Source organism: Oncorhynchus kisutch, linkage group LG29, assembly GCF_002021735.2.
Source record: "Oncorhynchus kisutch isolate 150728-3 linkage group LG29, Okis_V2, whole genome shotgun sequence".
Taxonomy (NCBI): Eukaryota; Metazoa; Chordata; class Actinopteri; order Salmoniformes; family Salmonidae; genus Oncorhynchus; species Oncorhynchus kisutch.
In genome coordinates this window covers 20,500,001-20,520,758 of record NC_034202.2, presented here as the reverse complement: position 1 = coordinate 20,520,758, position 20,758 = coordinate 20,500,001, and the positions used below count along the sequence as shown (strand labels likewise).

The 20,758-nt window shown below is 42.6% G+C and overlaps 1 protein-coding gene across 1 annotated transcript in view; it reads right to left on the bottom strand.

Annotated features, from left to right (window-relative positions):
• Positions 1 to 20,758, bottom strand: part of LOC109873627 (zinc finger protein 618) — a 47,499-nt gene that overhangs the window by 12,440 nt on the left and 14,301 nt on the right. Inside the window, exons 5-11 of the mRNA XM_031809271.1 lie at positions 4,475 to 4,564; positions 3,996 to 4,079; positions 3,011 to 3,100; positions 2,757 to 2,852; positions 1,805 to 1,882; positions 1,054 to 1,098; positions 233 to 310 (exon numbers count right to left, since the gene is read on the bottom strand). Coding sequence (XP_031665131.1) covers positions 233 to 310; positions 1,054 to 1,098; positions 1,805 to 1,882; positions 2,757 to 2,852; positions 3,011 to 3,100; positions 3,996 to 4,079; positions 4,475 to 4,564 — 561 coding nt within the window. The remainder of the gene's footprint in view (positions 1 to 232; positions 311 to 1,053; positions 1,099 to 1,804; positions 1,883 to 2,756; positions 2,853 to 3,010; positions 3,101 to 3,995; positions 4,080 to 4,474; positions 4,565 to 20,758) is intronic.

Sequence of the window (20,758 nt, the reverse complement as noted above, 5' to 3'; positions counted from 1 at the left end):
ATATACGCAGCTGTTTGTGTCAAACTATTCCAAAATGATGGTGTAGTTTGAAAGAATATCAAAGTGCTTTAAGAATCCAAAGTATGAAGCCATTAACAAGCGTAGAATTCAACTTCAACTTGGACTGAGACCAACTTGATCAAGCTGAAAGCTTGCCTCCCAGCCATTTGACGACTACACTCCATGAGTAGAGCCAGTCGGGCATATCTCCCTCTAGGTGCAGGTAACTCACCAGCGTGGGACTGCATGTGTTCCAGCAGGTTGTTGTAGAACTGGAACGGGATGCCACAGGCGCCACATGTGTAGGGTTCTAGAAACACAAGAACCAGAATGAGGCTTCCTGTTGCATAAGAAAGAGCACATCCACTGTAGACCTGTCCAGTCTATTCCCGGTGCATCGCTAGATCTAGGTCACTGCCGGCAAGTTTAATTTTACCGCATATAAAAATACAGGGACATGTTCAACCTACTTAATTTAATATTTTATTATCTATGTATGCCATTTAAGGGTGATTGAGTCTTCCTACCTAGTGACATTGTCTCTGTCGCTTTGTCTTTGGGGTTCTAGCAGCATTAGGTCTTGATTGTTGTGAAGCACTTTGTGGCTAATTTATTTGGTAAAAGATGTAGATAAAGCTTCATTTGATTGCATAGGTTTTGTCATGACATTTTCCCACCTGGCTTGTCAACTGTAATAGGTTATTGTTGAAGGGCACAGAATCATTATGCCCAGCTGGGGTAAAGTATGGGACAGCAAAAAAAGTCCCTCATGTCATGACACCACTTAAAACAGTCATACACCTAGTCTCTTCCATTCGCCATGGATTAACCTGCCTAAATTCAACCATTCACATCAAGTACTTCAGGGTCACAAACACTGCCAGAATGGAGGTGCAAGTGTGACAAGCCCAAATGAACAGGGTAAAATGACGAGTAGGAAAACATCACTGGCAGCAGCTGTTTCTCATTATGGTCAAAATAAACTAAATGGAGAGGGTGAAATTTGTTTGTGTTTGCAGGCAGGCAAGCAGGTAGAGAGAGGAGTGGACTCACTCTGTGACGCAGGGAACGAACCGGTCACCAGGGGGCTTGGAGTACCTGAGTGAGAGAAAGTGAGTGACAGACTCAGACACACTACATTGGTTTTCAGATAAAATTCCCTACCCTTTCAGTGTGCACTTTCTCTCCTCCCCTTGTGGATTTAAAAGCATTCGATTGATGTAGGCATTGGCTAGACTGAGGATGTTTCCACTACATTTCCTAGACCAATCCCTTATTTTTCAATCCACAAGGGGGAGCAAACGAGTGTATACTTCAGAAAGTAGGGTAGGGAATCATACTACAGCCTTGATTTGAATGTGGTTATATGCTTGGACTCTAAGCCAATGTTTCCCAACCCTGGTCCTCAAGTACCCCCAACAGTACATAGTTTCGTTGTAGCCCTTGACAAACACTCTCAACACAAACTCATTCAACTCATTGAGGGTTTGGTGATTAGTTGACAAGTTGAATCAGGTGTGCATGTCCAGAGTTCTAATAAAACTGTGTACTGTTGGGGGTACTCGAGGACATGGGTTGGGAAACACTGCACTAAGCCACCAACACTCACATTTCTGCCTGATTCACTCTCCATCTACCTCCATGTTCTACCCAGGTCTCAGTAAGAACACATCGTCTCCCTATGTATTGACATTCACAGCTAATGATTGTCAGAGTTGCCCAACTGAAAATATACTGCACTGTGCAGAGAGACATTCATAAAATGCACAAGTATACAGCTAATGAGAAGCGCCTCAGTGCTCACCGCTTGAGTTCTGGGAACTGTTGGTGTCCACCAAGCTGGACTGGGTTTTGCTCTCTATTTTCCGACTGAAGGGACTGTCTGTGGAATATATCAAATCAAATTGTATTAGTCACATGCTTGGTAAACAACTGGTGTAGACTAACAGTGAAATGCTTACGGGCCCTTCCCAACAATGCAGAGAGAAAGAAAATAAAGAGAAATAATAGAAAAGTAACACACAAAATAAATAAAAAGTATGAATAAATACAATGTTTTAACTGACAACACCCAAAGAAAACCCATTGCGCTCTCCAAAAAGGTTTCTTACTTGGTGAGTAAAAACAGTCCAGATACACAAAAAAATGAAGTTATTTTTGAGTGTAGACCTCTGACATGGGTGAAAAACAGGTGGCTACATAACGTATCATACAATAATGGTGGATAATGATGCAATATCTGCTTTCTGATCCAGTGAAATGACCATCATGGGTACTGCATATGGAGTGTCACCTTGGGATGATTCATTGCTTTTTCGTCACCGGATTCAATTAAAAAGGGAATATTCACCCATAGCATTTGAATACGAGTCCTACTACTCCTGTCCACCATCTCCTTTGACCCATTATTCTGTGCTAGAGGAGTGTGTCAAGCTTTAAATAGCTCTGCTTAGACAGACTAGTCAGTGGAGACAGAGGAACTGATCAGGTGAGAGATATGACAGACGAGCGAGGGAGTGCTTTGGATCACAGCAGAGACGGTTGAGACAAAACGATCTGCGGGAGGAGGTTGTAGCCTTGCTTTACAGTGATATCACAATGTTACATAACGACAGTTAGTGTTTGAACCTGCCCACTTCAATTATAAACGCTCCGGTCCATTTTAAGGTCTAAAAGTTTACATCTTTAAGTGGTTTGGGACACCTTCTTTGGTTGTCACTCTATATACATTCACATCCTAGCTCAGTTGTCCATACCGGTTTCTAATTTAGTGGCACTGTACTTGCTGACGTCCATGTTTCCACCCACACTTCCACGTGACCGAGGCGACTTCATATTATCGAAGGACCAATCTGTGGGTAGAGAGTTGTGTCAGTACCATCAGATAAATAAGTGCCAACTTATCTACCTACTTTAACTGAACTGATGACCTAACACAGGTGACGAGAGTTTGGGAGGTTAGACTACAACAGATGACTAGTCCCTTCCGTAGACCTGTGAGATGACTTACTCGTTGGTTGGTGAAGAGCCACATGTTCCTGGTATGGGTTGAAGTACTTGTACTGCTTCCCACAAAACTCACACACGTAGCTCCCAGTTTCTGTGGGAGAAATTGACAAAAGTTACTCAAAATGTCACATTACTTGCATTCAATAAAAATAACTTCCTGTAATGATAGAAGAACAACATGTGTAGCATCTCTGGTGGTTGCCTGAAATGGTTCCCTTCATTTTCAGTGCTGGGGAAAATGAGCCTGAATTATTCCCCAAATCTAATCATATTGTATTACGCTCATAATGGGATATAATCTACTAATATTTATCCTCAGAGCCAAATACATTGCATCCATGAGGTAAAGCACTACATGCTAAAACTAATAACATTGCCGTAACACACTGCAAAAGGATGGATTTCAGATACATAATCAACCACTTTGCAGTATACACTGACTGTACAAAACACAGATGATAGACTGAAAGCTATGATCCCTTATTGATGTCACCTGTTAAAATCCACTTCAAAATCAGTGTAGATGAAGGGGAGGAGACAGGTTAAAGAAGAATTTGTAGGCCTTGAGACAATTGAGACATGGAAGGTGGATGTGTGCCATTCAGAGGGTGAATGGGCAAGACAAAAGATTTAAGTGCCTTTAAAACGGGGTATGGTAGTATGTGCCAGTTTTTCTCACGCAACAGTTTTCCATGTATATCAAGAATGGTCCACCACCCAAAGGACATCCAGCCAACTTGACATAACTGTGGGAAGCATTAGAGTCAACATGGACCAGCATCCCTGTGGAACACTTTCGACACCTTGTAGTCCATGCCCCCGACTAATTGAGGCTGTTCGGAGGGTAAAAGGGGGTGCAACTCAATATTAGGATGGTGTTCCTAATGTTCTGTACACTCAGTGTATATCTCGCACAGTATGGTGTGCCCAATAGCAAAACACAAATCTGCCAAGCAACAGCAGACCAGCATGCAGCGCAGCCTTACTTGGTCCCATTTTCTGGAATGGTTCCACTGGCGGCTCCTCCTTGAGGTCTTCCAAAGGTCCTAGAACCACCTGCTCATATGGGTCTGGGGGTAGAGGGGGAGACCGAGAGCGATATGGAGGAAGGGGTCAAGGGTACTTTCTTTAGAGCAGCAGTAGCCGTGGAAGTGAAGGTTCAATCAAATTGCTTAATAGCTACAATTACATTATTATTACAAATATCAGCCCTGTGACTGGCTAGTTTCCTGTTTTAAGCATTTGAGATCTTCCTTTTACTAGGGACTTTACATGCTCAACTTCCAAGGAATTCATTAACAAAACCAAACTTTTATGGAACTGCAAGTCAAGTCAACATCGCCACGGAGACAGAACAAGTTCCCATTTGAAGTCAAAAACAGACACCGAATAGAAAGGCCTAGTAGGAACAAAAAAATGGAAAGTAAAAGGAGGAGAAGAGAGGTTAGGTAGGCAAGTCCATTACCGTCAACAGCATGCAGGTCACGATGCTCCTGGAAGCAGCTGTAGTACTTGTATTTCTTCCCGCAGATGTCACAGGAGTAGCGGAAGCTATCTGCGGCACACACAACGATGTCACAACCCACTAGTCACTGCCTAGCTCACAGCAGTCATTTCTTTCAGTTCTCAATAAGGTATAAAAACGGTGAATGTTTTTTTTTCGTGTTGTTGGTCCGTCGACTTTGCTTTTGTGCAGTGTGGATTATTCCATGTCGTACAGGAAGAAGATTGTTTTTTTTTGTTGAGATGTGACCTATTCCCTTACTGAGAGAATTATCAAGGTGGTGTTGTGAAGAGAATGGTGAAGGTCGAAAACATATGGTTTGTAGCTACAGAGCCTTCAGAAAGTATTCACACCCTTGACTTTTTCCACATTTTGTTGTCTTACAGCCTGACTGTAAGACAGACTTTAAAATAGATTAAAATGTGATTTTATCATCACTGGCCTACACACAATACTCCATAATGTCAAAGTGGAAGTGTTTTTAGACATTTTTACGAATTAATAAAACATTTTAAAGCTGAAATGTCTCGAGTCAATAAGTATTACACTCCTTTGTTATGGCTAGCCTAAATGAGTATAAATGTGCTTAACAATTCACATAATAAGTTGCATGGACTCACTGTGTGTGCAATAAGTGTTTAACATGATATCTGAATGACTACCTCATCTCTGTACCCCACACATACAGATACTTGTAAGGTCCCTCAGTCGAGTAGTGAATTTCAAACACAGATTCAACCACAAAGACCAGGAAGCTTTCGCAATGCCAAAGAAGGGCACCTATTGGTAGATGAAAAAAAAGAATGAAAAAAATTTAAAAAAAGAAGCAGACATTGAATATTCCTTTTAACTTTAAGTTATTTAGTTCACTTTGGATGGTGTATCAATACACCCAGACGCTAGAAAAGATACAGGAGTCCTTCCTAACTCCGTTGTCAGAGAGGAAGAAAACCACTCAGGAATTTAACCTTGAGGCCAATGGTGACTTAAACAGTTATAGAGTAATGGCTATGATTGGAAAAAATTAGGATGGATCAACAGCATTTTAGTTACTCCACAATACTAACCTAACTAACGGACACAGTGAAGGAAGCCTGTAAAGAATACAAATATTTCTAAACATGCATCCGGTTTGCATTAAGGAACTAAAGTAAAACTACCAAAATGTGTCAAAGAAATTAACTTTATGTCCTGAATACAAAGCGTTGTGTTTGCCACAAAAATATCACAGAGGACAACTCTTCATATTGTTGGAAACTAATTGATTTGAGCACGTTTTATTATGTTTAAAATGATATAAGTGGCCTAGAAGTAGTGATTACAGTGTTATGGGGCGGCAGGTAGCGTAGTGGTTAGAGCATTGGGCCAGTAACTGAAAGGTTGCTGGATCGAATCCCCGAGCTGACAAGGTAAAAATCTGTTGTTCTGCCCTTGAACAAGGCAGTTAACCCGGTAGGCCGTCATTGTAAATAAGAATTTTTTCTTAACTGACTTAACTGACTGTAGTTAAAAGGTTACATTATTTGTTTTAAATATGGGTTAGAGAGAATGATCGACACTGAACAAACATTTTAAATGCAACAATTTCAAAGATGTTTTACTCAGTTACAGTTCATAAGGAAATCAGTCAATTTAAATAAATTCATTAGGCCCTAATCTAGGGATTTCACAACTGGGAATACAGATATGCTTCTGCTGGACAAAGGTACCTTAAAAAAAAAAGATAGGCGCGTGGATCAGAAAACCAGTTAGTATCTCGTGTGACCACCATTTGCCTCAAGCAGCACGACATCGCCTTCGCTTAAAGTTGACTGCGCTGTTGATTGTGGCCTGTAGAACGTTGTCCCACTCCTCTTCAATGGCTGAGTGGAGTATCAGCCATTAACTGGAACACGCCATCATCCCAAAAATGTCTAAAAGTATGCAAGCCATGGAAGAACTGGGACATTTACAGCTTCCAGGAATTGTGTACAGATCCTTGTGTGCATTATCATGTTGAAACATGAGGTAATGGATGAATGGCACGGCAATGGGCCTCAGAATCTCATCAAGGTATCTCTGTGCATTCAAATTGCCATCAATAAAATACAATTGTGCTCATTGTCCGTAGCTCATGCCTGCCACCGCCACCATGGGAAACTGTTAACAACATTCACAAACTGCTCGTCCACACCACACACACTGACAGCTCCCTGGTACAGTTGAAACAGGGTTTCATCTGTGAACTTCTCCAATAAGCCAGTGGCCACCGAAGGTGAGCATTTGCCCACCGAAGTCGGTTAAGACCCTGGTGAGGACAACAAGCATGCAGATGAGCTTCCCAGAGACGTTTTCTGACAGTTTGTGCAGAAATTCATTGGTTGTGCAAACTAGGCTTGTCCAAACTTGCTTTGTGCTTTCAACTAATCGATTGATAGAAATTGCAATTGTGTATTTTTCCCCCATATAGTCACACCATGTGTTTTAATCAAATCAACTATATGTAGGCTACTGAGCTTGTCTGGTGCGTCAAGCACATGTTGATTAAATAAATTAGACACACAAATGACATGAGGGTGCCAGAGATCAAGATAGCCTAACCAGAAGGGGGGGAAAAAAAGAATGTTCCCGACCCTCTTCCTCCTGCTGCTGCTGCAGCTGGCCTTTGCAGATTCTGCTGTTACGCTACTAAAAGGCTACACTAGGGGTCAGCAACCTTTTTTTCTTCCTCTTCCATGATATCATGGCGGTCCTTCTCCTCTTCCATGATATCATGGCGGTCCTTCTCCTCTTCCATGATATCATGGCGGTCCTTCTCCTCTTCCATGATATCATGGCGGTCCTTCTCCTCTTCCATGATATCATGGCGGTCCTTCTCCTCTTCCATGATATCATGGCGGTCCTTCTCCTCTTCCATGATATCATGGCGGTCCTTCTCCTCTTCCATGATATCACGGCGGTCCTTCTCCTCTTCCATGATATCATGGCGGTCCTTCTCCTCTTCCATGATATCCGTTAAACAATCGTTTAAGTGCATGCCGCCAATTCTGTACAACCATGAAAATAAATACCAAATAAATTCCTACTACTTCTGCCACACCCTCCCCAACCCACCATACCCCATTACACTTTATCTATATCATGCTAAAAACACTCCCTTACGATTGTTCAGCAGGTCAACAACCATTTCAACAGTAACATCTGTTAGCCACAATATCTCTTTTGGCATCGCCACAATAACCTTCAACCTGGCATTTCTGCTTTCCACAACCCAAGTCAAAATCAAACAACATTTACTTGTCACATGTGCCAAATACAACAAGTGTAGACCTTTCAATAAGTTAAGAAAAGTGTTAATTACATTTATTTGTTACTTAAACAGCAGCAGTAAAATAACAAGCCAATGTGTGGGTGCACTGGTTAGTTGAGGTAATATGTACATGTAAGTAGAGTTAAAGTGACAATGCAAAGACTTTAAACAGAGAGCAGCAGCAGCGTAAAAGAGGGGCCTGGGCAGCCCTTTGATTAGCTGTTCAGGAGTCTTATGACTTGGTGCTCCAGTAACACTTGCCGTGCGGTAGCAGAGAGAACAGTCTATGACTAGGGTGGCTGGAGTCTGACAATTTTTAGGGCCTGCCTCTGAAGCCATTTGATATAAAGGTCCTGGATGGCAGGAAGCTTGGCCCCAGTGATGTACATTTGCCATACCAGGCAGTGATGCAACCAGTCAGAATGCTCTCGATGGTGTAGCTGTAGAACCTTTTGAGGATCTGAGCACCCATGCCAAATCTTTTCAGTCTCCGGAGGGGGAATTGGTTTCGTCGTGCCCGCTTCATGACAGTCATGGTGTGCGTGGACCATGTTAGTTTGTTGGTGACGTGGACACCAAGGAACTTAAAGCTCTCAACCTGTTCCACTGCAGCCCCCTCGATGAGAATGGGGGCGTGCTCGGTCCTCTTTTTCCTGTAGTCCACAATCATCTCCTTTGCCTTGACCACGTTGAGGGAGGTTGTGGTCCTGGCACCACACAGCCAAGTCTCTGACCTCCTCCCTATAGGCTGTGTCGTTGTTGTTTGTGATCAGGGCTACCACTGTTGTGTCATCGGCAAATTTAATGATGGTGTTGGAGTCATGCCTGGCCACGCAGTCATGAGTGAACAGGGAGTACAAGAGGGGGCAGAGCATGAACCCTTTGTTGAGGATCAGCATGGCGGATGTGTTGTTACCTACCCTTACCACCTGGGGGCGGCCCGTCAGGAATTCCAGGATGCAGTTGCAGAGGGACATGTTTAGTCCCAGGGTCCTTAGCTTATTGATGAGCTTTGAGGGCACAATGGTGTTGAACGCTGAGCTGTAGTCAATGAATAGCATTTTCACATAGGTGTTCCTTCTGTCTAGGTGGGAAAGGGCAGTGTGGAGTACAATAGAGATTGCATCATCTGTGGATCTGTTGGGGCGGTATGCAAATTAGAGTGGGTCTAGGGTTTCTGGGATAATGGTGTTGATGTGAGCCCATGGTCAGCCTTTCAAAGCCTTTTTTGGCCGTATACAGCTCATTGAGTGTGGTCTTAGTGCCAGCGGTGGTATATAGACAGCTACGAAAAATATAGATATAAACGCTCTGGGGGAAATGGTGTGTTCTACAGCTTATCATGAGATACTCTACCTCTGGCGAGCAAAACCTTGAGACTTCCTTAGATTTCATGCCCCAGCTGTTGTTTACAAATATGCATAGGCCGCCGCCCCTAGTCTTACCAGAGGCCGCTGTTCTATCCTGCCGAAATTAATATTAATATTAATCATGTCGCCGTTCAGCCACGACTCTGTGAAACATAAGAGATTACAGGTTTTAATGTCCCGTTTGTAGGTTATACATGCTCGTAGTTTGTCCATTTTATTATTGATTGATTGTACGTTGGCTAATAGGACCGATGGTAAAGGTAGATTACCCTCTCGGCAACGGATCCTTATAAGGCACCCGGAACGTTGTCCACGATACCTCCGTCTTTTCCTCCTGTGAATGACGGGGATGAGGGCCCTGTCTGGATTAAAGTCATACTGACAACCTTACCAACTAAAAGTTTTGAAGTTTACTTTATTCATTTTCAAAGTGTCCTTTGACACTGCACATTCATGAGCGCAAGATTTCTGAGCAGGCCTTCAAACCAAGCCAGGACCAGCAGAAACACAAGCCCCGACATTAGGTCCACTTACTACATGAGCAGCCATGGAAGCTCCATTATTCCACACTGTAGTTCCCCCAAATCGGTTTTACAGCCTCTGCATACAAAACATCATGACTACTTCTATACAGTGCATTCAGAAAGTATTCAGTCCCTTTCTCCACATTTTGTTACATTACAGCCTTTAAACAATTCTCAATCTCCACATACTAGCAAAGCAAAAACAGTTTAAGATATCTTTGCAAGTGTATAAAAATAAAAAACTGAAATACCTTATTTACCTAAGCATTCAGACCCTTTGCTATGAGACTCGAAATTGAGCTCGGGAGCATCCTGTTTCCATCTTGAGATGATTCACCAACTTGATTGGAGACCACCTGTGGTAAATTCAATTGATTTCACCTGATTTGGTAAGACTAAGACACACACTCTCTCAAAGGTTTGGGGTCACTAAAAAATGTCCTTGTTTTTCAATGAAAAGCACATTTTGTTGTTCATTAAAATATCATCAACAGTGAAGACCCGACTCCAGGATGCTGGTCTTCTAGGCAGAGTTGCAAAGAAAAAGAAAAATCTCAGACTGGCCAATAAAAAGAAACAATTAAGATAGACAAAAGAACACAGACACTGGACAAAAGGAACTCTGCCTAGAAGGCAGGCATCCCGGAGTCGCTTATGGCCGTATACTGTTGACGTTGAGACTGGTGTTTGGAGTGTACTATTTACTGTAGCTGCCAGTTGAGGACTTGTGAGGCATCGGTTTCTCAAACTAGACACTAATGTACTTGTCCCCTTGCCTCCCACTCTTTCTATTCTGGTTAGGGCCAGTTTGCGCTGTTCTGTGAAGGGAGTAGTACACAGCGTTGTGAGATCTTCAGTTTCTTGGCAATTTCTCGCATGGAATAGCCTTCATTTGTCAGAACAAGAATAGACTGACAAGCTTTGTTTCTGGTCATTTTGAGCCTGTAATCAAACCCACAAATGCTGATGCTCCAGATACTCAACTAGTCTAAAGAAGGCCAGTTTCATTGCTTCTTTAAAATCAGAACAACAGTTTCCAGCTGTGCTAACATAATGGCAAAAAGGTTTTCTAATGATCAATTTGCCTTTTAAAATGATACATTTGGATTAGCTAACACAACGTGCCATTGGATCTCAGGAGTGATGGTTGCTGATAATGGACCTCTGTATGCCCATGTAGATATTCCATTTAGCAGTTTCCAGCTACAATAGTCATTTACAACAACATTAACAATGTCTACACTGTATTTCGGATCAATGTTTTTTTTCTTTTTTAAATACAAAAATGACAAAAAAAAATTGATTTTCTTTCAACAACAACATTTCAAGTGACCCCAAACTTTTTTTTTTTTAACGAGGCAAGTCAGTTAAGAATAATTCTTATTTACAATGAAGACCTACACCGGCCAAACCCGGACGACGCTGGGCCAATTGTGTGCCACCCTATGGGACTCCTAACAACGGCAGGTTGTGATACAGCTTGGATTTGAAACAGGGTGTCTGTAGTGACGCCTCAAGCACTGAGATGCAGTGCCTTAAACCACTGCGCCACTCTGGAGCAAATATGGTCCCACAGTTAACAGTGCATATCAGAGCAAAAACCAAGCAATGAGTTCGAAGGAACTGTTTGTAGAGCTCCGAAACAGCATTGTGTCGAGGCACAGACCCGTGGAAGGGTATCAAAACCTTTCTGCAGCATTGAAGGTCCAAGAACACAGTGACCTTCATAATTCTTAAAAACGGAAGAAGTTTGGAACCACCAAGACTCATCGTAGAGCTGGCGGCCCGGTCAAACTGAGCAATCGGGGGAGAAGGGTCTGAATACTTGTGTAAATGTGCTATCATTTAAAAAAACTTTTTTTTAAATACATTTGTAAACATTTCTAAAAACCTGTTGGTTTTTAATACATTTTAGAGGCTGTAACATAACAAAATGTGAGAAAAAAATGAAGGGATCTGAATACTTTCCTAATGCACTGTTTCGCTGAGCCTCTCTTCACCTGGCACCCACCAAATGCTGCACTATGCCCCCCTCCCCCACATTTACAACACAACCTTCACATTGCTCCCCTCCACACCCTTTCTTTCCTTTACATTGAGCAGCTACATGTCCCATTCTTTGGCATTTAAAAACACCTCAATGGGGATGGGGCAAAATCTCTTTGAAACTAAGGAATCCTATCTGTACTTTCCCAGGCATAACCTTCTCAAACCTCAGACCTCAGCAGCACTGATAGGTCAAAGTGAAATCCTTCTTTCCTACTGATCAACCTTTTGGCCTCAATCACTCTTCCTCCCTTTACATTTCCTTTAATATCGTCTATGGACATAGATATTGGGACCCCGGTGATGACTCCTCTCAATCTAGCATAACCACCAGGGACATGACTTTTCCTCTTCTTCCCATTAAGCTTTTCTGTTGATAGAACTTTCTCTTGCCGAGCCTGGCTACCACAAAGTATTAACAAAATCTACCATTTCCAATTAACTCATTTCACTTCACCTACAGCATTAGTTAGTTGGATAGGGTGTGAGGCCCTGTGGTCTCATCAAACACTATCACCACTTTCCATTCCAACACATCATTACTCTTGCTTCCTACCTTGGCCCTCTTTATGCTTTCTTTATTAGATGGTCCACTGCTTTCTGTATTATGATCTCTTCTTCTTATGTTCTTGACCCTCATCATTCCGCTTCATACCATCAGAACTGACACCCAAATTGTTCGCATTCCAGCACAGCTGTTGCTTCACCATCTTTTTCTCAATTCTGTCAGCACTACTCAACGCCATTTCCGACTCCTCCTAGACTCGTCTCTCTGGCCCTCTGCAACATTTTCCATTTGGAGTCCCAATTTATCTTACCATTCCTAAAAATCTGTGTGCCAGTTATGATTTTTATATTCACATTTTCATGGAACAGTTTAATTTATAAGAAAGTCTTTGTATCTCAAAATCATTATCATGTGCGTGTAAAAAAAAATATCAAAAAGTAACTTCTACTGCCATTGCCAACTATGTAGAAATAGCCCACATAAAGCCAACAAATAAACATTTCAGCCTGCAGGTAGAAAATATCCTGTTAAAAATAAATATACCATAAATCACATTGGCTATGAATGGTCTGTCTGCAAGGAACTTGAAACATTGTATCAACTGAAGCTTGAGCTAGCAAACTTGCAACATTGTATAAAATAAGTGTCCCGGACAGACATACTGTAGCTGTATGCTATTTGCGCAAGGGATAAGTAGTAATCAGGTAGGCCTATTTTATGACGTTTCCACCGGATCAGAGCATGATATTTTGTCCCCCTTTCACACAGAGTGGTTATAGCTGGAAAGATTTTTCAAATAGGCTACGTTGGAGGAACTAGTCAGGATAGAGGGAAAGATGTAAAAACAGACATAAGTTTAACATTATTAACAGAAATTACCATAACCAAAAAAACACTGTAGACTAGAAACAGGAATTAACAGTAAATGTACTACTGGTGATACTGGTGTGCCATCCCCACAGTGGATTAGTCCACTGAGAGACAGGCGTGAATCAGACTGGCGTCTCGTGCCATAATATATATTTTTGACTGCTCGACTAAAAACAAATCTTTAGTCGAGTTTCTCCCATTCTACTCTGCAGATCCTCTCAAGCTCTGTCAGGTAGGATGGGGAGCGTCGCTGCACAGCTAAACTCAGCAAAAAAAGAAACGTCTTCTGTCAACAGAGTTTATTTTCAGCAAACTTAACATGTGTAAATATTTGTATGATCATAACAAGATTCAACAACAGACATAAACTGAACAAGTTCCACAACCATGTGACTAACAGAAATTGAATAATGTGTCCCTGAATAAAGGGGGAGGAGGGGTGTCAAAATCAAAAGTAATAGTCAGCATCTAGTGTGGCCACCAGCTGCATTAGGTACTGCAGTGCATCTCCTCCTCATGGACTGCACCAGATTTGCCAGTTCTTGCTGTGAGATGTTACCCCACTCTTCCACCAAGGCACCTGCAAGTTCCCGGACATTTCTGAGGGGAATGGCCCTAGCCCTCACCCTCCGATCCAGCATTGTCACACTGGAGAGTCATGTCAGAATGAGCCTGCAGGAAGGGTACCACATGAGGGAGGAGGATGTCTTCCCTGTAACGCACAGCGTTGAGATTGCCTGCAATGACAACAAGCTCAGTCCGATGATGCTGTGACACACCGCCCCAGACCATGACGGACCCTCCACCTCCAAATTGATCCCGCTCCAGAGTACAGGCCTCGGTGTAGCGCTCATTCCCTAGACGATAAACGCAAATCCGAACATCACCCCTGGTGAGACAAAACCACGACTCATCAGTGAAGAGCACTTTGCCAGTCCTGTCTAGTCCAGCGACGGTGGGTTTGTGCCCATAGACGATGTTGCCGCTGATGTAAGGCAGGTCCTCACCAGACAACAGGCCTACAAGCCCTCAGTCCAGTCCAGCCTCTCTCAGACCAGTGCGGACAGTCTGAGCACTAATGGAGGGATTGTGCGTTCCTGGTGTAACTCGGGCAGTTGTTGCCATCCTGTACCTGTCCAGCAGGTGTGATGTTCGGATGTACCGATCTTGTGCAGGTGTTGTTACACGTGGTCTGCCACTGCGCGGACGATCAGCTGTCCATCCAGTCTCCCTGTAGCGCCGTCTTAGGTGTCTCACAGTAAGGATATTGCAATTAATAGCCCTGGCCACATCTGCAGTCCACATGCCTCCTTGCAGCATGCCTAAGGCGCACGTTCACGCAGATGAGCAGGGAGCCTGGGTGTTTTTCAGAGTCAGTAGAAAGGCCTCTTTAGTAGAGGTCGACCGATTATGATTTTTTAACGCCGATGCCGATTATTGGAGGACCAAGAAAGCCGAAACCGATTCAATCTGGGGATTTTTATTTATTTATTTGTAATAATGACAATTACATCAATACTGAATGAACACTTATTTTAACCTAATATAGTACATCAATAAAATCAATTTAGCCTCATGTAAATAATGAAACATGTTCAATTTGGTTTAAATAATGCAAAAACAAAGTGTTGGAGAAGAAAGTAAAAGTGCAATATGTGCCATGTAAGACAGCTAACATTTCAGTTCCTTGCTCAGAACATATGAAAGCTGGTGGTTCCTTTAAACATGAGTCTTCAATATTCCCAGGTAAGAAGTTTTAGGTTGTAGTTATTATAGGACTATTTCCCTCTATACTATTTGTATTTCATTAACCTTTGACTATTGGATGTTCCTTATAGGCACTTTAGTATTGCCAGTGTAACAGTATAGCTTCCGTCCCTCTCCTTGCTCCTCCCTGGGCTCGAACCAGCAACACAACAGCCACCATCGAAGCAGCGTTACCCATGCAGAGCAATGGGAACAACTACTAGAAGGCTCAGAGTGAGTGACGTTTGAAACGCTATTAGCATGCGCTAAGTAGCTAGCCATTTCACTTCGGTTACACCAGCCTCATCTCGGGAGTTGATAGGCTTGAAGTCATAAACAGCGCAATGTTTGACGCACAACGAAGAGCTGCTGGCAAAATGCACGAAAGTGCTGTTTGAATGAATGTTTACACGCCTGCTTCTGCCTACCACCGCTCAGTCAGATACTTAGATGCTGTATGCTCAGTCAGATTATATGCAACGCAGGACACGCTAGATAATATCTAGTAATATCATCAACCATGTGTAGTTAACTACTGATTATGATTGATCGTTTTTTATAAGATACGTTTAATGCTAGCTAGCAACTTACCTTGGCTTACTGCATTCGCGTAACAGGCAGTCTCCTTGTGGAGTGCAACGAGAGAGAGGCAGGTCGTTATTGCGTTGGACTAGTTGGTTGCAAGATTGGACTATAAAGGTTGCAAGATTGAATCCCCCGGGCTGACAAGGTGAAAATCTGTCGTTCTGCCCCTGAACGAGGCAGTTGACCCACCGTTCCTAGGCAGTCATTGAAAATAAGAATGTGTTCTTAACTGACTTGCCTAGTTAAATAAAAGGTGTGTAATATATATATATATATATATATATATATATATATATATATATATATATATATATATATATATATATATATATATATATATATATATTTCTTTTTTTTTTTTAAATACCGATTTCCGATTGTTATGAAAACTTGAAGTCGGCCCTAATTCATCGGCCATTCCGATTAATCGGTTGACCTCTACTCTTTAGTGTCCTAAGTTTTCCTAACTGACCTTAATTGCCTACCGTCTGTAAGCTGTTAGTGTCTTAACGACCGTTCCACATGTGCATGTTCATTAATTGTTTATGGTTCATTGAACAAGCATGGGAAACAGTGTCTGAACCCTTTCCAATGAAGATCTGTGAAGTTATTTATTTTTACAAATTATCTTTGAAAGACAGGGTCCTGAAAAAGGGACGCATCTTTTTTTTGCAGAGTTTATTTTCAGGTCACTCCAGAGATGTTTGATCAGGTTCAAGTCTGGGATCTGGCTGGGCCACTCAAGAACATTCAGAGACTTGTCCCAAAGCCACTAGTGCATTGTCTTGGCTGTGTGCTTAGGGTCGTTGTCCTGCTGGAAGGTGAACCTTCACCCCAGTCTGAGGTCCTGAGTGCTCTGGAGCAGGTTTTCATCAAGGATCTCTGTACTTTGCTCCGTTCATGTTTCCCTCGATCCTGACAAGTCTCCCAGTCCCTGACCTGAAAATCATCCCCACAGCATGATGCTGCCACTGCCATGCTTCACTGTAGGGATGGTGCCAGGTTTCTCCAGACATGATGCTTGGTATTCAGGCCAAAGATTTAAATCTTGGTTTCATCAGAACAAAGAATATTGATTCTCAGAGTCCGTTAGGGGCCTTTTGGCAAACTCCAAGCAGGTTGTTATGTGCCTTTTACATGGCTTCCGTCTGGCCACTTTACCACAAAGGCTTGATTGGTGGAGTGGTGGAGAGAAGGTTGTCCTTCTGGAAGGTTCTCCCACCAAGGCCCTTTTCCCCAGATCGCACAGGCCAAACTGAGCAGTCAGCTATTTTTTTTTAAATATTTTGATTTATTTTACCTTTATTTAACTAGGCAAGTCAGTTAAGAACAAATTATTATTCTCAATGACGGCCTAGGAACAGTGGGTTGTTCAGGGGCAGAACGACAGATTTGTACCTTGTCAGCTCGGGGATTTGAACTTGCAACCTTCCGGTTACTAGTCCAACACTCTAACCACTAGGCTACCCTGCCACCCCAGCTATAGGAAGAGTCTTGGTGGTACCAAACTTCTTCCATTTAAGAATGATGGAGGCCACTGTGTTCTTGGGGACCTTCAATGCTGCAGAAATGTTTTGGTAACCTTCCCTAGATCTGTTCCCCGTCACAATCCTGTCTCTGAATTGTTCCTTCATGGCTTGGTTTTTGCTCTGACGTACATTATATAGACATGTGTGTGCCTTTCCAAATCATGTCCAATCAATAGAATTTACCAAAGGTGGACTCCAAATTTGTAGAAACATCAAAAGGATGATCAATGGAAACAGGATGCACCTGAGCTCAATTTCAAGTCTCATAGCAAAGGTTTTGAATACTTATGTAAATAAGGTATTTGTTTTTTAATACAACTGCAGCAATATCTAAATACCTGCTTTCACTTTGTCGTTATGGGGTATTGTGTGTAGATTGATGAGGACATATACAGTGAGGGGAAAAAGTACTTGATCCCCTGCTGATTTTGTACGTTTGCCCACTGACGAAGAAATGATCAGTCTATCATTTTAATGGTAGGTTTATTTGAACAGTGGGAGACAGAATAACAACAAAAAAATCCAGAAAAACGCATGTCAAGAATGTTATAAATTGATTTGCATTTTAATGAGGGAAATAAGTATTTGACCCCTCTGCAAAACATGACTTAGTACTTGGTGGCAAAACCCTTGTTGGCAATCAGAGGTCAGACGTTGCTCGTAGTTGGCCACCAGGTTTGCACACATCTCAGGAGGGATTTTGTCCCACTCCTCTTTGCAGATCTTCTCCAAGTCATAAGGTTTCGAGGCTGACGTTTGGCAACTCGAACCTTCAGCTCCCTCCACAGATTTTCTATGGGATTAAGGTCTGGAGACTGGCTAGGCCACTCCAGGACCTTAATGTGCTTCTTCTTGAGCTGCTCCTTTGTTGCCTTGGCCGTGTGTTTTGGGTCATTGTCATACTGGAATACCCATCCACGACCCATTTTCAATGCCCTGGCTGAGGGAAGGAGGTTCTCACCCAAGATTTGACGGTACATGGCCCTGTCCATCGTCCCTTTGATGTGGTGAAGTTGTCCTATCCCCTTAGCAGAAAAACACCCCCAAAGCATAATGTTTCCACCTCCATGTTTGACAGTGGGGGATGGTGTTCTTGGGGTCATAGACAGCATTCCTCCTCCTCCAAACACGGTGAGTTGATGCCAAAGAACTCCATTTTGGTCTCATCTGACCACAACACTTTCACCCAGTTGTCCTCTGAATCATTCAGATGTTCATTGGCAAACTTCAGACGGGCATGTATATGTGCTTTCTTGAGCAGGGGGACCTTGCGGGCGCTACAGGATTTCAGTCCTTCACGGCATAGTGTGTTACCAATTGTTTTCTTGGTGACTATGGTCCCAGCTGCCTTGAAATCATTGACAAGATAGTCCCGTGTAGTTCTGGGCTGATTCCTCACTGTTCTCATGATCATTGCAACTCCACGAGGTGAGATCTTGCATGGAGCCCCAGGCCAAGCGAGATTGACAGTTCTTTTGTGTTTCTTCCATTTGCGAATAATCGCACCAACTGTTGTCACCTTCTCACCAAGCTGCTTGGCGATGGTCTTGTACACAGCCTTGTGTTGGTCTACAATCTTGTCCCTGACATCCTTGGAGAGCTCTTTGGTCTTGGCCATGGTGGAGAGTTTGGAATCTGATTGATTGATTGCTTCTGTGGACAGGTGTCTTTTATACAGGTAACAAACTGAGATTAGGAGCACTCCCTTTGAGAGTGTGCTCCTAATCTCAGCTCAGCTCAGCTAATCTCAGCTCGTTACCCCTCTCTGATTGAGAGGGGGTCAAATATTTTTTCCCCCACACTGTGTATACAGTAGGGCAAAAAAGTATTTAGTCAGCCACCAATTGTGCAAGTTCTCCCACTTAAAAAGATGAGGCCTGTAATTTAATCATAGGTACACTTCAACTATGATGAAATTACAAGCCTCTCATCTTTTTAAGTGGGAGAACTTGCACAATTGGTGGCTGACTAAATACAGTTTGCAAATTATGGTGGAAAATAAGTATTTGGTCACCTACAAACAAGCAAGATTTCTGGCTCTCACAGACCTGTAACTTGTTCTTTAAGAGGCTCCTCTGTCCTCCACTCGTTACCTATATTAATGGCACCTGTTTGAACTTGTTATCAGTATAAAAGACACCTGTCCACAACATCAAACAGTCACACTCCAAACTCCACTATGGCCAAGACCAAAGAGCTGTCAAAGGACACCAGAAAGAAAATTGTAGACCTGCACCAGGCTGGGAAGACTGAATCTGCAATAGGTAAGCAGCTTGGTTTGAAGAAATCAACTGTGGGAGCAATTATTAGGAAATGGAAGACATACAAGACCACTGATAATCTCCCTCGATCTGGGGCAAGATCTCACCCCGTGGGGTCAAAGAACGGTGAGCAAAAAATCCCAGAACCACACAGGGGGACCTAGTGAATGACCTGCAGAGAGCTGGGACCAAAGTAACAAAGCCTACCATCTGTAACACACTACGTCGCCAGGGACTCAAATCCTGCAGTGCCAGACGTGTCCCCCTGCTTAAGCCAGTACATCTACAGGCCCATCTGAAGTTTGCTAGAGAGCATTTGGATGATCCAGAAGAAGATTGGGAGAATGTCATATGGTCAGATGAAAACAAAATATAACTTTTTGGTAAAAACTCAACTCGTCTAGTTTGGAGGACAAAGAATGCTGAGTTGCATCCAAAGAACACCATACCTACTGTGAAGCATGGGGGTGGAAACATCATGCTTTGGGGCTGTTTTTCTGCAAAGGGACCAGGACGACTGATCCGTGTAAAGGAAAGAATGAATGGGGCCATGTATCGTGAGATTTTGAGTGAAAAGCTCCTTCCATCAGCAAGGGCATTGAAGATGAAACGTGGCTGGGTCTTTCAGCATGACAATGATCCCAAACACACCACCCGGGCAACAAAGGAGTGGCTTCGTAAGAAGCATTTCAAGGTCCTGGAGTGGCCTAGCCAGTCTCCAGATCTCAACCCCATAGAAAATCTTTGGAGGGAGTTGAAAGTCCGTGTTGCCCAGCAACAGTACCAAAACATCACTGCTCTAGAGGAGATCTGCATGGAGGAATGGGCCAAAATACCAGCAACAGTGTGTGAAAACTTACAGAAAACATTTGACCGCTGTTATATACCCTTTGTTGGCAATGACAAAGTATTGAGATAAACTCTTGTTATTGACCAAATAAATTCATTAAAAATCCTACAATGTGATTTTCTGGAGAAAAAAAATTCTCATCGTCTGTCATAGTTGAAGTGTACCTATGATGAAAATTACAGGCCTCTCATCTTTTTAAGTGGGAGAACTTGCACAATTGGTGGCTGACTATATACAGTGGGGCAAAAAAGTATTTAGATATATATATTTTAACCATTTTAGAATAAGGCTGTAACATAACAAAATGTGGAAACAGTCAAGGGATCTGAATACTTTCTGAATGCACTGTATTAGTGTTTGTTTGTTCACATTTTTCTTCCAAGTTTGTGTAGATCAACAAAATATTCACGGGGGGGGGGGGGGGGGGGGTCTACACTGACATATGGTATTGTTTTAAGATGTTCAAACTATGAATTATTTAGCTATTTGATTATGAATTTTAGGACCCCTTTAGGCATGACACATATGTATATATATATTTATTTATAAAAATATTTAATTTGGCCTTTACTACTATAGCCCAAAGAAACAAACAACTACCTTCACACTTCCATAAAACATTTTTAAATCGGTAGCGGTTACATTCAGATGAGTCCCGTGACACTTT